We start from the raw sequence: 15,945 nt of genomic DNA on the forward strand, positions 1-15,945 counted from the left end.
ATTACAAATGATACAATACATGTCTCAAAAGTCTCAAACAACGCTAATAAAAAAAAATACAACAATATACTAATCTACACTAACAATTATTTGAGGTGCATAATCTAAATAAATAAATAAAACTCAAAAAGTTAGATTGTAAACATCATGCGCATAAGATAAGTTAGTAAAGATAACATCAACCGATATGTCTTATATTTAATAGACTCATTAGATTTTATTAAATAATTAATATTCATTATTATTAATAATAAGTTAAATTGGACTTGATTGACCATATTATAATTTCATTGGTTCAGTACTCAACCTAATTATAGTTGAATTAATAAAAATATCAAACTAAACTCAGTCAAATCGGTTAAAATGAAAATAGGTTGATTTAGCTTGTACATCGATATGGATCAACTTAAACTCTTAAATAAAACAGTGTTTTTTTTTGTCGGTAATAAAATACTATATTTTGGTTTCTTTGTTTTACACATTTAAGACACACTTATCAATAAATAAATAAATAAAATTGTTATAGGAATTTTCTATTACAAAGAAGGGCTTTGGGGTTGGGCAACAGTGATGGAAACTGGAGAGGAAGGAGGAGTTTAGCAGAGTATTTTATTTACATTTTTGGGGTTTGAAAGTCAACATTTTCAGGAATTGAGGTTACAGTGCCAATGGCGTCCCTCTGTGTGCATAAAAAGAAGAGAGAGGATAGTGGAATCCAATGCTTTTCACATTATTGTGCCACTGCTACACTGCTAGGTGCCATCCATCAACACTAACGGTCAATCATCTAATCTACCTGCTTCCAAACACGGTCTTACCTTTCTGGAATCTCTCCTTAATTCATTTATCTTTAATTGCGTGTTTAGGTTCCAATTCTAACGTGAATTTTCAAGTTTAGTTGAATGAAAAAGAAAAGAACTGAAGTAAAGTAATTAAAGAATATAGCGTCCGCGAAAAGAAATAATATGGTATTTTTTATATTAAATGTTGATGGACATGTCTGTAAAAATATTAAACATACATTTTATTAAAGAAAAAATGTGGAAATCCAAAAGTGAAGTTTAGATATGCAAGGGAGTTGTTAAATGAGCGTGATTAGAGATGAAATAATGGTGATGAACATAGACTTTCCAAAAGGGTGTTGGATGTTGGATGTTGGTATGATATAAATATAATTCAATATTAAACCCTCAGTGACTCATTGTCCTTGTATAGTAGAATCGCGCATTTACCCTTCGTCTCCTAAACAGAACACAAGACTCATAAGCCAATCCAAACACTTACCTTTCTACTGACTGAGGTGGCGCCAACCCTGCATTCTGCTACGGTGCTACCAAACACAAGTCCAACCTATGGATCCCTTATCTTTCACTCTCATTGCTCTCCTACTCCTCACTCCCGCAGGTAAAACAAAACACACTTCCTTTCTACCACAAACCATGTTTTTGTTTCCTTAGTTACACTTGTTCTTTCTTCTTTGTTCAGGTGTGAAAGCTGCCACCTTTACATTCGTAAACAAATGCGACTACACAGTGTGGCCAGGCATTCTCGCAAATGCCGGTAGCCCACCGCTCCAAACCACAGGCTTCGAGCTCGCAAAGGACACTTCACGCGCCTTCCAAGCCCCCACCGGCTGGTCCGGTCGCTTCTGGGGCCGAACCGGTTGCAGCTTCGACGGATCCGCCTCCGGTTCCTGCCTTACAGGCGACTGCGGCTCCGGCCAGGTGGAATGCAACGGCGCGGGAGCCGCTCCTCCGGCGACCCTGGCGGAGTTCACGCTGGGCACCGGCGGGCAGGACTTCTACGACGTGAGCCTGGTGGACGGGTACAATCTTCCGATGATCGTGGAGGGCAGCGGCGGGTCGGGTCTCTGCGCCTCGACGGGGTGCACGTCGGATCTGAACCAGCAGTGCCCGGCGGAGCTGAGAGCCTCGGAGGGAAGCGCGTGCAAGAGCGCGTGCGAGGCTTTTGGAAGCCCGGAGTACTGCTGCAGCGGCGCGTACGGGTCTCCGGGCACTTGCAGACCGTCCATTTACTCTGAAATGTTCAAGGCTGCTTGCCCTAGGTCCTATAGCTACGCATACGATGACGCTACCAGTACCTTTACGTGTACCGGTGCTGATTATACCATTACCTTCTGTCCATCATCTCCAAGGTCACTTTTCATATTTCTTCTTTTCTTTCTTTTCCCTCTTCATTTTATTTCCCTACGGTTACCTTTTTCTTACTCATTCAATGCTTTCATTTCTCTTTTGTTCTATCTTTCCAACTCTGCCTCCATTTAATTACTTTACTCAAACTCACTCTAGTTTTTCAAATTTTTATGTGCTTATTTTATTGAGTGAGAGTTTTGATAGAACAATTCTAAATCCTTCCATGATATTCTTGTTCTTCTTTTGTAAGGTAAATGTCAAATGTATTTTATACTGTATATAATATATATATATATATATTAAAGATATTAAATACATTGGTGTTTTTTATTGAATACTTTCCTTTACAAAGTGCTTTAGTGGTGAGATTTTACTCTTTCCGGCATGTGTGCGGTAGGTGGGTGTTCCATATGGGCAAAGGAGAACTTTTGAATGCTCATGTTAGTAAGTGAGTCTTGTTGATGGTTGGTGCTTGGTGCTATTGCTATACGATACGTGTATGTGTTGCATTAACTCCGTAAATATCACTGGAGTAGTAAATGCTTATAATTTTGTATATGCATGATTTGATTTTGCAGTCAGAAATCTTCACGAGATATGAGCAGCCCAATGACCTCAACAACAACACCACAAGGTTCTGCAGGGACAGTGACAGGAACAGGAACAGGAACGGGATCCGAAGGAGCAGTGGTATACACGGGTTCTGATTCGGGAGTTGTGTATAATTCAGTTACGGATTCGGGATCAAGTTCAGGATCCGGAGGAGAAACAATGCTTGCAGATGGGTCTTATTTAGCTGGTTTAGCCATGGGAGACTCCCCTACAAGAATACTTTCTACGGCGTTTCTCTACTCTACTACCTTTTTGCTTATTCTAGTTCTCTCCTTGTTTTAGCTGCACCAGCATTCATGTGTTGTGCCTTTTGTTTGTAAATGGGTCTTAGATTTTCATGGTGGCTTCAAGAATTTTGGCTTTGCCACGAAAGCTGGCAGATTCTCCCTGATTGTAAACCACCACCCCCAAGATTCGCCAAAAAAAAATATTCCGTGTTTCATTCGTTAAAGTCTATGTTTTTATATTATTAATCTTGGGAGCATTTATCTCCCCATCCAAGCTTTTTCAGGTACTATGGTTTAAAAAGCGAACACATTCCTCCAATTTTTGGCTGCCTTTGTTTGGTTTCACATGTATGCCAATAATACAAATACATGTGCTGTGGGGGCTATGCCTTTGATTTTAGTTTCTCACCGACGACACATCTTTTAGCATAATGTGAACTATATATCTGTCAAGGGTCTCATCTTCCGTCTCAATTAGGGTTCACTTTGCGGCTAAATCAAGTAATTTGATTGGCATTTTGTCTTGTATTTTTCCCAGCTACGGGTGAAGGAATTCTGAGATGAACTTTGTGAGTTTTAACTCGTTGCTAAAGAGAAAATAGAATATTGAATGAGGCCTGAGGACAGAGATAGAATACAGGCATATAGCTGAACACCAACTTTAATTATTAGCTTCAGTGTAATGAGCCTAAATGCCCCTTTGCAAATCTGTTAGTCATCAAGAACGAGAATATTAATCAATAAGAAGATCGTATCTCATGGAAAGTGTTTTAATTCCAATGCTTTAAATTGGTATTTTAACTAAACTTGGTGAACCTTTTCTTCAGCATTTTTCAAAAAGAATGATCATATTGTCAAAATGCTGCCGTTTAGGGGACCTACCACAAAGGTGATTTCAAATATATAGTCACTTGAAGACTAATTTAAGATCATGTAAACTGGGAACTTAGGGCTATATTTGTCCTTTACTCTAGCAACTCATTTTCATGTGGACTGCCTAGTTTTTTTTTACTTTTCTTGTTGCGAAATTTTTTGGTTACTAGTTGTTGAGTTACAAGGAAATTGAAACTCGCAATATTCGATAATTCTATTTACTTTAAACTAATTTTATTACACCTTTCACAATCTCGTTGAAATTATGGATGGGTAAGAGAAAGGTAGATATGCAAAGTATGTGGGCCCTTGGTTTGCTATTGTTAATCAGCATCTGGAACAGAAATAATAATAACTACGCATCTAATCTGTCCAACCTAATCTTCCTGCAAATTGCTTATTAGTAAGAAATGTTCTGGTAGAAAAGTACGAAAATTGTAAAACCAGGCCTCTAATTTCTGTTAAAATTCTCATTACCCCATATTAATTGCAATCAGCACGGGAAGGAATGTAAGAAAAAAACGAGTTATATTATTGAATGAAAAAAAAAATTACAAACTATATATTCAATCGCTCACTCTTTTAATGCGGTGTTGAATCTTTCTTCATAGCATGCAAACTGATAAAAATGGATATAGATAGATGTTTAGTTTTGAACATACGTGCTTATATTATAAATAAACATAAATTAACTTATATTTTTAATTTTTTTAAAATTAGTGAATTATTTTACATCAAAATATCTTTATAAAAACTGGTCTTAAGTCAGGCTACTATGGAGTTGTAAATTGTTTATCTTCTGCATTTCCATTCAGCAAAATTGTTGGATCTCCGGTTCTCTTGCCTTAAAAGTTTAAAAGTTATTTCTTAAAAGTTTGACACCCGTCCAAACTTATCATTTAATGATTGTCAAATTTTTAGACTATAGACTATATATTATACACAAGTATTAGTTATGCATAAAATGAATTTTTAATATACCAGGAGGAGTGAATGTAATATGTCCAAGTTATTGATAAAGCTAAAAGGCGAAGCTACCTTTTAATGGAAATATAGAAATTAGGAACTCAATTAAGAGCAAGTTCATTTCTGAAAAATGACCAGCATGTCATGAATGTATTATGCTTGGTAAAATTAAAAAATAATACATAAAGGCACAGAAATCCGTTGTAGTCTAGTTGGTTAGGATATTCGGCTCTCACCCGAAAGACCCGGGTTCAAGTCCCGGCAACGGAATCATGTTTTTTACAAAACCACAAGCTACTAGATGGTGCGCTTGAGGGTTTGAAGTTTATTTAACTTTTTTTATATGATTTTTATAAGTTATTTTCAATTAGACAAATAATAAATTAAATTTACACAATGTAGAATATAATAACTAATTAAATGATGATTATCTTTTTAAATGATATTTACATATTTGGAAGGAATGAAGTTACAAAATACATATATATAAAAAACTAAATTATAGTTAATTAGTCATAATTGCCATTCCACCAATGTCAAAAATTTATAATTTAATATAACTTAAACGTGTATGATACATATAAAATTACATACTATCATTATCAGATTTAAATTCATGTTTTTTTTGTTCTGACAGCATTTGAGTTGTTGCTTAGGGTAGGATAATGAGATTTCTAAGAGTAGAAATTGAAATTTAGCATTAGAATAACATGCAGTATGATTTAATTTAGTTTGATTTTCACAATGAGGCCCAAAATTTGAACCAAGTTGCAATAAAGAATAAAGAACGTGATTTTTCAATTTAAATAATTTTCGAATTTTTTTAGATCAATTTAAAGGCTTGAAACAGTTTGATTCGATTTTAAAAAGTCCTAATAACTGCCCCCTCTTCGACGAAATGGATTAATTTATTACTATCTTAGATAAAGGTCATTATTATTATTATTTTCACAACAATACATATCGTTATTTCAAGAGTTTAATTTTTTTTATCTTGATTAATATCAATTTTATACTGTTAACTGTAGAAACTACAATAGTTATGAATTTTAAAATAATTATTATAAAATTTAAATTTTTTACGATATATAATAAACTATAATAAGGTGAAAATAAAAAATTACACTATATTAACTTTAATCAAATTCTCACTTTAATCTTTTACAAAAGAAACTCTTACTTTAACCCTTTTAAAAAAAAAGTTTAAATATATTTTTAATCCCTATAAAATTAATAAATTTTAATTTTAGTTCTTGTAAAAAAATTATTTTATTTTTTATTTTTATAAAACTAAAATTATTATTTTTAGTCTATTTTTATGTAATCATTTTTTTAACTATTTTTATTTATTAAAAAGTTAAGTAACCATCTTAAATATTATCTATAATTATTATTATATTTAACGTCTCTAAAAAAATTATAAATTTTTTAAAATAAATATTATTTATCCACTTTAAAATTATCAATAAAAATATAAAATAATTAGTTTAAATTTACAAAAATATAAAATAAAAAGAAATATTTTACAAGAATTAAAATCAAAATTTATTTATTTTATAAAAATTATTAACAATTTTTTAGAAAGATGAAAAGAAAATTAAAGAAACCAAAATCAAGATTATTAATTTTATAAAGACTAAAAACATATTTTAACCTTTAAATAATTAGTCATTACGCACGACAATCACAGCCCTTACCAAAATTGGTTATTTTCCCGTAAGGCAAACTGCAGTTTGGAAACTAGAAACCAACTCTAGACTGGTCTTCACCCTGCAAATGCCATTTGATCTGGATACTCTTTCTTTTAGTATGTTTATGCCCTTACAGCATCAAATATTGCACCTGCTGTCTCCTTCATTCAACATATTGCTAATACAATACAACTTATAACACATGGTACAATGCCAAAGATTGCAACCTTAACATGGCCACTTTCGCACTTTGGTCTTTAGACACCAATGACTATCGCTAATAACCAATTAACACTGACTTGAAGAATACGAGAAAACACCGGATAACAAACTTACAAAGAGCATAATATTTTTGATCTACCAAAAAACCCTCACGAAACTAAACATACGTCTCTCCATATGAAACAAAAAGAATTCTCACTAATAATTCCAAACACATCATAGTAAAATAATAGTACACACAGGCCAAAAGGGAATTAAAATAAATGGCCTGTCTTTATTGAAAAAATGAGTTAACTATCTGATAGGATGATTTCCTTGCTGACAGATATTGGGATATCATTTGAGCATAAATTTCATCAATCCCAGGAATGCTATACCATTCAGAATCACTGGCTATTTGATGATGCCAAGGATTTCTTGGGTTTCTTGCTCATGGAAATCTTCTTGTAAATATTCTTGGTTCTGAATGCCAATAGAATGTCTAAGAAGAACCCAACAATACATGCTCCAGTCATGACTATGAAGACTAGCCTATAACAATGTCCTCCAACACAGGTGTTGCCTCCTGCCTCATTTGTAGTTGCTTCCATATCATACAGTATGCCAGCAAGCAGCCCAGAGAAAAGGAAAGAGCCCAGGGGAAGGTTAAGGATGAGAATATTGTAGATGAGACCATAATATTTAAGTCCAAATAACTCTGAGGCTGTTGGCACTGTAATGGCAAGCCTAACTCCATAACATATGCCAACTAAAATAGACCCAATGTATAGGGAACCTGGCATAGCCATGGCCAGGAGTATGTATCCTACAGCCATTAGAAGTTGAGATGCTGCATTCCAAAGAGGTCTAGGTGTTGCAGCATTCCTGTAAAGGAAATTTCGAATTAAAAATGAACATAAACAGTTCAAAGTCCAAACTTTATGAACCAACAATAATACAAGTTAAAAAGATCAATCTCGTCTTGCTATACAAAGTCTAACAGGACAGAGAATCTAACACTGATGTAATATATTTCCATATAATCAACATTTAAAACTATTACCCTGGCTCAGTAAAATACAGCGCAGAGGATATATAATAAGGATTTGGTATTGCAAATGTTGGCCTTTTAAAATAGACAATTAAACTTACAAGGACACACTCCAAACAGTGACAAATTGAATCATTCTGTAACCGACAAATCATGCTCGAAATAAAGTCGAACAAATTAATGCCTAACTTTCTTCTGCTTCTCGACAAAAGTTACGCTGAAGTACTAGATTATTAATATTCAAATCTATCATTAAAGCTTTTAACGGGCGAATAAAGAATTTACACTTAACGTCACGTCAATATATACAACAATAATTCTTGTATTATCAGTTTTTTTTCCTTCAACGAATATTTTCGGTTCACATAATCAAAGATTGATTTCGCTTGTAGTAACCGTAACTTGAACAAAAGTTTCTAGACATGGTGGAAATTATATATAAGAATTTTGTTGAATAGATCGTCTCGACATGGATATGTTATCTCTTATTCATGAGCCCATGTATAAACAAGCAATTCATCAATTCATGAATTGTTGAATTTGGAAACAGCTCATTTAAATAATTAAATCTAAATTCAAATTTGAGTTTATTTATTTAATTAAATAAATAGCCTTTGATAAATAATTAATAGGTTCAAATAATTCATAAATAGTTAGACAAATTTATACCTATGATAATACTATTAAAAAAGTAGAGACAACTATTTATTATTTAATTTTTACCATAAACAGGGTCAATCCGTCCTATTTTGAGACCTAAAACGAGTTTTGAAGTTGAATTTTTTTAAAGATGAGAATGTAGTAAGAAAATCAACAGTCACCCATAAAAATAAAAAATAAAAACTTTCAACAAAAAATTACAATACTAAGATCAAACCTCAATCCTTATAATACTAGACTTAGACAATGACCAACAAACTAAAATTAATATTGATACAACTAATTCATTAAGCTCTATATAAGTATAAAAAAATATTCTGGGGGCCTAAAGCTAAGGCTTGACCAGTCTTATACTTGGGTCAATCCTGACCATAAAAAAATATCATTTCTCATTATGTAAATCTAGTTTCACTATAAGCTATTCAAACCAAATTATGATTATTAATGTTAAACATAATTTTATATTCAACCACTATTTTTTATTTTAATTTTTTAATTTCTACCACTACAAAAGTTAAAATAAAATACTATTTTTTTGTTTTTGATTTTAATGGTTATGTACATAAAGTGTAAAGCTTTATACAAACAATTAATAAAAAATTATTATTTATATCTTTGTAAAGCTTTATAAGCATAAGGCTTGACCAACTTTATGTTTGGGTCGATCCTGACCATAAAAAATATTATTTCTCATTATGTAAATCTAGTTACACTATAAGCTATTCAAACTAAATTATGATTATTAATGTTAAACATAATTTTATATTCAACCACCATTTTTTATTTTAATTTTTTAATTTCTACCCCTACAAAGTTAAAATAAAATACTATTCTTTTTGTTTTTGATTTTAATGATTATGTACATAAAGTGTAAAGCTTTATACAGGCAATTAATCAAAAATTATTATTTATATCTTTTAAGATAATAATTATAAAAATTAACAAATTTATTAACTATTTAAAATGATTTATAATTTAAAAATAGTATAACTTTTCTTAACTATAAATATATCATATTAGTGTGTATTACATTTATTTTTGTTGTCCATAATATTATTAAATAATAATAAAATAGATAATGCATTTACGGTGTAAAATAATTTTGCATCATCATTTAATTGGATTTCCATTATGTGACTTTTTGTTTTCTTTTATGTTTGATAAAGGTATAATTCCTTCCTATACAGAGTACAAGCATTAAATCACTTTAACTTACTACATTTTGATTATCCAGTTCCTTTTGAGTAAAATACAATTTAATCCTATCCAATCACAACTATCATTTATGATAAATAGTTGATTTTTTATAATAAATAAATATATAAAAGTCACACTAATATTATTATATAATAATATAAAATTATTTTATATTGTTATTATCGATATATTACCACTGAATTTTTTTTTAAAAAATAAAATTTATGTACAATTTCTTATATATATGATTAACATTATTTTCTAATTAGATTAAAAATTTTATTTTAATAATATGTATAAATGTATATTAACAATATCTGTATTAAATATATTTACATAATAATAAAATAAAACTCAAAATATGATCCAAACAATATCAACTACTCCTAAAAAAATTTGCATAAGTTTTGTTAAGTTTAGGTTTTAAAAATAGAGTTAATCACCTATACATTGTCAGTGTAAAAAAGTTTTACACTGTCAACTAATTATATATTTTAATAATGTTATATTAGTTGTTTATTTAATAAAACAAAAATAAAATAAAAATTTAAAAGATATGATTAGTAGTCGGTGTAAAAAACTTTTCACTAACAATATATGAATGATTAACTCTTAAAAATATATATATTAGATAAGTTTGATTACATAAAACTCATCAAGTACTAACCATGGTTACTATAGAAAAATTATTTTTAATTGTGATTGAGAAAATTAAATAATGCTAATTAATTTTATTAATTATGCAATCAATTTTTGAGTGAGGAGGAATTATATACATAAATGCAAGGTGATTATTAACGTGGAATAAAAGACTTACTTGATGGTGAACTCGGAAACGGTACCGGAGATGATGCGTCCGAAAAAGCCAAATATGCTAGTCAACGACACGAAAAGCGACACATCTGGGTATCCCAGCGCCAACCCGATTTGACCCATATTGTTCATCACCGCCAAACCTGTTCCCACTCCACACAGAAACGACACGAACAAGATCCAAAAATCCACGCTCGAAACCGCCTCCATGATCGTGTGCTCCTCTCCCACCACCGGCGCCCTCTTCTCTATCACCGCCTCCACCTCCCGCCCCTCAAGCAACGGCTCCTTCACTCGCTGCACCTCCACGTCATTCCCCGCCGCTCCGTGCCGTCCCTTCAAAAACGAGTACACTGGAATCCCCAACGGCGAAGCAAGCATAACCACCAAAATCGCCACGAACACTCGAGACAGCAACGCGCTGGGGCTGGGGATGAATCCATACGCCAGCAGATAAAGCGCCATCACAACGGCGACGGCGTTGAAGACGCCGAAGTACTTGAGCTCTTCTTCGGCGTCGTCGTCGTCAGCGGGAGGAACCTCCCGGAGGAAAAAGATTCCGGTGAGGCAAATCGCGAAGGGAAGCACGGAGAGCATGATTAGAAAGGAGGCAGGGTCATCGGCGAAGAGAGCGGAACAGAGATTGGTGAATATAGCAGTGCTCAACCCTACGAAGCCTTTGAGAATGCCCGAAACGGGTCCTCTGTTGCTGCGGAAGTTTCTTATGCAAGTTACCAAAACGGCAGTGTTCATCCACGTCGTGCTGTTGCCTCCCAAGCACAGAAACACGCACATCTGTCGTTTCATATTTCAATCCATTAATAAATACTTTAATTTAAATTATTAGTTATTACTATTATTACGCTATTACCTGCCAGTAGGGGAGGGGCTGAATTCTCTGGCTAACGACGAGCCATTGGCCCCCGTAGCCCACTAGGCCTTCCACGGAGCCTATGAGGAGAATAACCCAAGTGGGGAGGCGGTCGGAGGCGAGGCCCGCGAGAAGCCCAAAGGCTTTGCCAACGTCCTTGGCAACGGAGAGGTTGTTGAGCTGGAGCTGGGTGAGGTGCATGAGGGATTTAAGAGCGTCGGAGTAGTTGGAGAAAGTGTAGTTGTTGCCGGAGATGCATTGGATCCACACCGCCGCCACGAAACCCACCCATTTGCTCCTGCTTCCAGACGTAAACCTTTTGCTCAAACCCATCAATCAAAATCTATTTCTGTTGCTCAACTCCACCACACTTGCCTTCTATTTATAGCAATCTCCGTGTTTTCTTCGTCACGCCCAACTTGCACTGCAATCACTGTGCGGGAACCGCCGATTCTTTTTTTATAATTAAATTAAATAACAGAAAGAAACGTGTGAATTAAAAAGAGCAAAAATTGTACTGGCCCATCATCGTCATTCAGATCGTACCCATTTGGAGTTTTGGACATGATATTTTTGTTGACAAGCAGATTAGGTGGGACGACTTTGGTGGGACCCAACGTTGCCTTGTCCACTTGATACTTCATGGTTCTTACTATTTTGAAAACAAAGCAATGAAGGAAGGAAAGAAACAAACTTTCCTATTATTTGAGACGTCAAATTCAGCACAACCCAGGTTTGATTCCACTTTTATGGAAATATTACTCACCTAATTTTGGGTTTTTTTTTTAATTTTAATTGTGTATTTTTTGCAGCTTATGTATAGTTTATATCAAGAGAAAATAATATAATATATCCTCATATAGAATGGATAAATAAAATTACAATTAACTTTTCAAAAAACAACTCATATTTATTTAACGTATAACTATTTGAATTCAACCTCTCTTTTACTCGTACGCGCTTCTACGAATCTAATTTGCTAAACCTGATTCTGCTAAAAAATAATAGGTAATACAGCATGACCTTGTGGCTGGAACAAATAATCAAACAAATATATTGGAGCATGGGATACTGATCAAACAAAAAATGAAGAAGAAAAAGGAACATCTGGCTCGCTTTAAATAAATTTACCTTAAACAATTTTTTGTATAAAGGGCTAATCAATGTAGGAGCATTTTCTTATTGTTGCATAAATTTATTTTAATACTAAATCCATCTCATATTTTTGTACTAGGCAGTGGAGTTCATGTCCTACATTCTCTAGTTAATTTTTTTGTGTTTTGTTTTCTGTTTGTTTGTTTGTTTATTCATCACACTACCAAAAAAAAAAATCTATCTCATATTCAAAATTAAAATATACATTATCAAAGTATTGGAAAAAATTCAAGTCTTCAGTCAACTAAAAAAAAGGCAATTAAAGAATATATAAGTAAAAATTAACCCTCACCTTATAAGCTGGCTTTGTAGGTTGAGTTAGGCTTAAATTCACTATTCTAAAATGGTATCAGAACTATCATAAATCCTTAAAATGAACTATCTATCCTAGATCATGCAAAAGAGTCCATCACCATTTATCAACGTACAAAACCTAATAAAAATCCATCGACTAGAGAAAAGGCAATCAAAGAATGTATAAATGAAAAACAACTCTCATCTTACAAGTCAATTTTATATAGTTGATTTAAACTTAAATCATTCTAAGACAATAAAATATTTATAAAAAAAAAAAAAAACTTCTACTCTATTATAAATTATATTTATTGGTCAAAAAATATTTACTATATTTTTCCACTAGCTAGCTATTAAATTGGGTTTCTGATTAATAATAAAAATAAATGTCCCATAAAAAATGTGCTGAAAAAACTCATTAATAAAACTTCTACTCTGTTAGTATAATTTTATTTATTAATTTTATTTGTTTTTGTGTAGGACAATAATATTTAAACTTAAAGAATTTATATAAGTTATTTTAAGCCTCCATCCCTTTATATGCCTGTCGTAATTCGTTGTGGGATATATTTTGCATTTGTTAATAACTTGTTCTTCTCAACCACATGAATATGGTATGATTATCAATCTACTTTTTTTTACAAGGAAATTATCAACATAACGTACTGTATATATCGGGAAAAAGATAAAAATAAAATAGATCTTATTCATATACTAATTGTGGTGTACCTTCTCTGTACGCATTACATAAGTATAATCTATTGTTTTTCTCCTCCTTGAAAAATGTTGAAACTTGAGAATTCGGTAATGGGAAACGGATGTTGTTCTGACTTCTAAGGGTCAACAATATTAATGGGAGTAATTGCTTAAAAGTGGTGCAGAAATTGCTTGAGAAAATAAGAGATTTTTTTTTTTACTACTACTTTTAATGGAAAAGATAAAGGGAAGAGAAAGAGGTCTTCCCCAGCTGGAAACAAACATGATCAGAGACGCCACGTTTCGTTGCGTGTCCCCTCTTATTTTGGAAATTCAGGTTCTCCATAGCTTAGTTCGATCCATACACCAAAATTGAAGACAGAAAATTTCATATTTGAAGCAAGGGCTATGTGACAAAAGCAGTTTCAAACTTGTTAAATATTTATTCTATTGTAAGTTTGTAACAAAGTTCTTCCTTCAAAAAACGGAAACCAAAGATCGCTCCGGTTGAGTGGTTGTTGAATTATATATTATCAATGTCTTTTCATTCAAATGGGAATTTAATTACTACTATTGAAGAAGCGATGTGCAACTTCACATTTATTTATGAAGCCGTGTGTCTATCGATGAAGGGTCACATTTTTTGAAAAGAAAAGGGCAAGTTGATTAGTGGACTTCGTTTTGAGTACAACATGTCAAGACAATTGATGGGGTCCTTTCTTTTTAAATAATGCATGCAAACTCAGTTGAATTTTAGAAAATAAAAAACGTATTTATTAATTTAGAAAAATATATTTTAAGTTTAATAATTTAATGTACATCTATTTTAGAAAATAAATATAATATATAATGTAATCATCCTTCATTTAACACGTGTACTTCGTCGTGTTGCTTCATCCTTTAATTATTTAAAAAAAAATGGCGTACAAGTCACCTAAAATTTTCAGTGAAAACGACAAGCTACGCGGAATATTTATGTATTTAAACATAACCTAGGATTACATGCATCCGTTGTAGTCTAGTTGGTTAGGATACTCGGCTCTCACCCGAGAGACCCGGGTTCAAGTCCCGGCAACGGAATATTTTTTAATTCTTCTAGGTGAAGAAAAGAAAATTAACGGCCTTTAGAATTTACATGACGGCTAAAGCAAGGTGGCTCCTACCCTCCACAAAGGAATCATTTTATGATTGTAAGTTTTGTAACACGTGATTTTATATGTTTGTTTATTTTTAATATTTGTGATCAAATTATAATGATGCTATTGAAAGGAAAAAAAAAAAAAAAAAAGCTGTTATGACAATATCAATTTCAAATGAGATTTAATTTTTTGAGATTGGAAAATATATAAAATAATAATTAAAGTTATATTTATAATGAAGTGATAGGTCACTATATTTAGTACAATATAACATATTCAACAAAAAAATAAAAAAAATATCTATCATGCAATAACATCTAAATATTTATGCAAAAAAAGAAAAATAAAATAATTTCTATAATTTTTTACTTGAAAATATAGATCTCCATATTAGGGTTACAACAAAATATTATACATATATATTAATATACATCTAATATAAAATATTGAAAATACAAAATTTTAATATTGGTTAAAACATGTTGTATTATAATAATCTATGTTACACAAGCATAGTAAGAGATTGTCATGTTTTCAAGTCTGATAATTATTTTGGACAAGCATGTCATAAATATGTCTTGAACGCTTCAACAGACTATATCTCACACAAATTTAATACTTCTTTATTATGGACAATTACAAAATTAACGTATTTTTATTACAAACACTTACAAATGAATGTATTTTCATCTCGGCACATATGACTCAACAATTAACACACGGATTCGAGATGATTTAATTTTTTTAAAGAATAAATCTCTATAATAAAAAAATAAAAAAGAAAAGATTTGAGATTTTTTTTTAAAAAAGTAATTATTTTTTACACTATGTGAGTTGAAATCTAATTATTTTTTACTTAACGTAAGTTAACTCTTCTTGTATATGGGATAGTTTAATTTGTGAAAGGGAAAGAAAAAAGAAAAAAAGAGAACAGCTGTCGTGCGTACGGATAGGACGTAAAATAAAAGTAGGCACATGCCGTGTCTGCTACAGCTAGCACGTGATAAAGTGTGTCTGCTTGTGGGCCATAAGCCCATAAGCAATTGAATATAGTTGTTGATAAGATAAGATGTTCCGCCTATAAATCATGATACAACTCACCCTTAATTTTCTGCCTCTAAATATGGATTGAAGTATAAATAACTGAGACCTAAAGAAAAGCAAAGTAATTAAAAAAATTAAATGAGTGCAAATTCATAATTATCTTATCAATAATATATATATATATATGATAATCTGATTTAATATATATATATAATAATTAATATTAAAAATTAATTATTTTTATAAACAAAATTTGAATTAAATCTTAAAATTTAAAAATCAAATATCAATTAATCTAGTAA

General features: G+C 31.8%; 2 protein-coding genes and 2 non-coding genes across 4 annotated transcripts; 3 read left to right on the forward strand and 1 right to left on the reverse strand.

Annotated features, from left to right (window-relative positions):
• The first annotated feature begins 1,191 nt into the window (after window positions 1-1,191).
• LOC109798670 (Pathogenesis-related thaumatin superfamily protein) lies at window positions 1,192-3,216 on the forward strand. The gene is made up of 3 exons (XM_020359018.3): window positions 1,192-1,404; window positions 1,486-2,155; window positions 2,732-3,216. The coding sequence occupies exons 1-3, from the start codon at window positions 1,353-1,355 to the stop codon at window positions 3,045-3,047; spliced, it is 1,038 nt and encodes a 345-aa protein (XP_020214607.1). The 5' UTR covers window positions 1,192-1,352; the 3' UTR covers window positions 3,048-3,216.
• A 1,812-nt stretch (window positions 3,217-5,028) lies between these two features.
• On the forward strand, window positions 5,029-5,101 carry TRNAE-CUC (transfer RNA glutamic acid (anticodon CUC)). Its single transcript has one exon. It is a non-coding gene; the product is annotated as a tRNA-Glu (tRNA).
• A 1,551-nt stretch (window positions 5,102-6,652) lies between these two features.
• On the reverse strand, window positions 6,653-11,754 carry LOC109798664 (protein NUCLEAR FUSION DEFECTIVE 4). Its single transcript, XM_020359010.3, has 3 exons — window positions 11,316-11,754; window positions 10,449-11,239; window positions 6,653-7,608 (listed from the first exon to the last, which is right to left on the reverse strand). The coding sequence occupies exons 1-3, from the start codon at window positions 11,646-11,648 to the stop codon at window positions 7,131-7,133; spliced, it is 1,602 nt and encodes a 533-aa protein (XP_020214599.2). The 5' UTR covers window positions 11,649-11,754; the 3' UTR covers window positions 6,653-7,130.
• Window positions 11,755-14,467: 2,713 nt separating this feature from the next.
• TRNAE-CUC (transfer RNA glutamic acid (anticodon CUC)) lies at window positions 14,468-14,540 on the forward strand. The gene has a single exon. It is a non-coding gene; the product is annotated as a tRNA-Glu (tRNA).
• The last annotated feature ends 1,405 nt before the right edge of the window (window positions 14,541-15,945 follow it).

Source organism: Cajanus cajan, chromosome 8, assembly GCF_000230855.2.
Source record: "Cajanus cajan strain Asha chromosome 8, NIPB_CcT2T_4, whole genome shotgun sequence".
Classification (NCBI taxonomy): domain Eukaryota; kingdom Viridiplantae; phylum Streptophyta; class Magnoliopsida; order Fabales; family Fabaceae; genus Cajanus; species Cajanus cajan.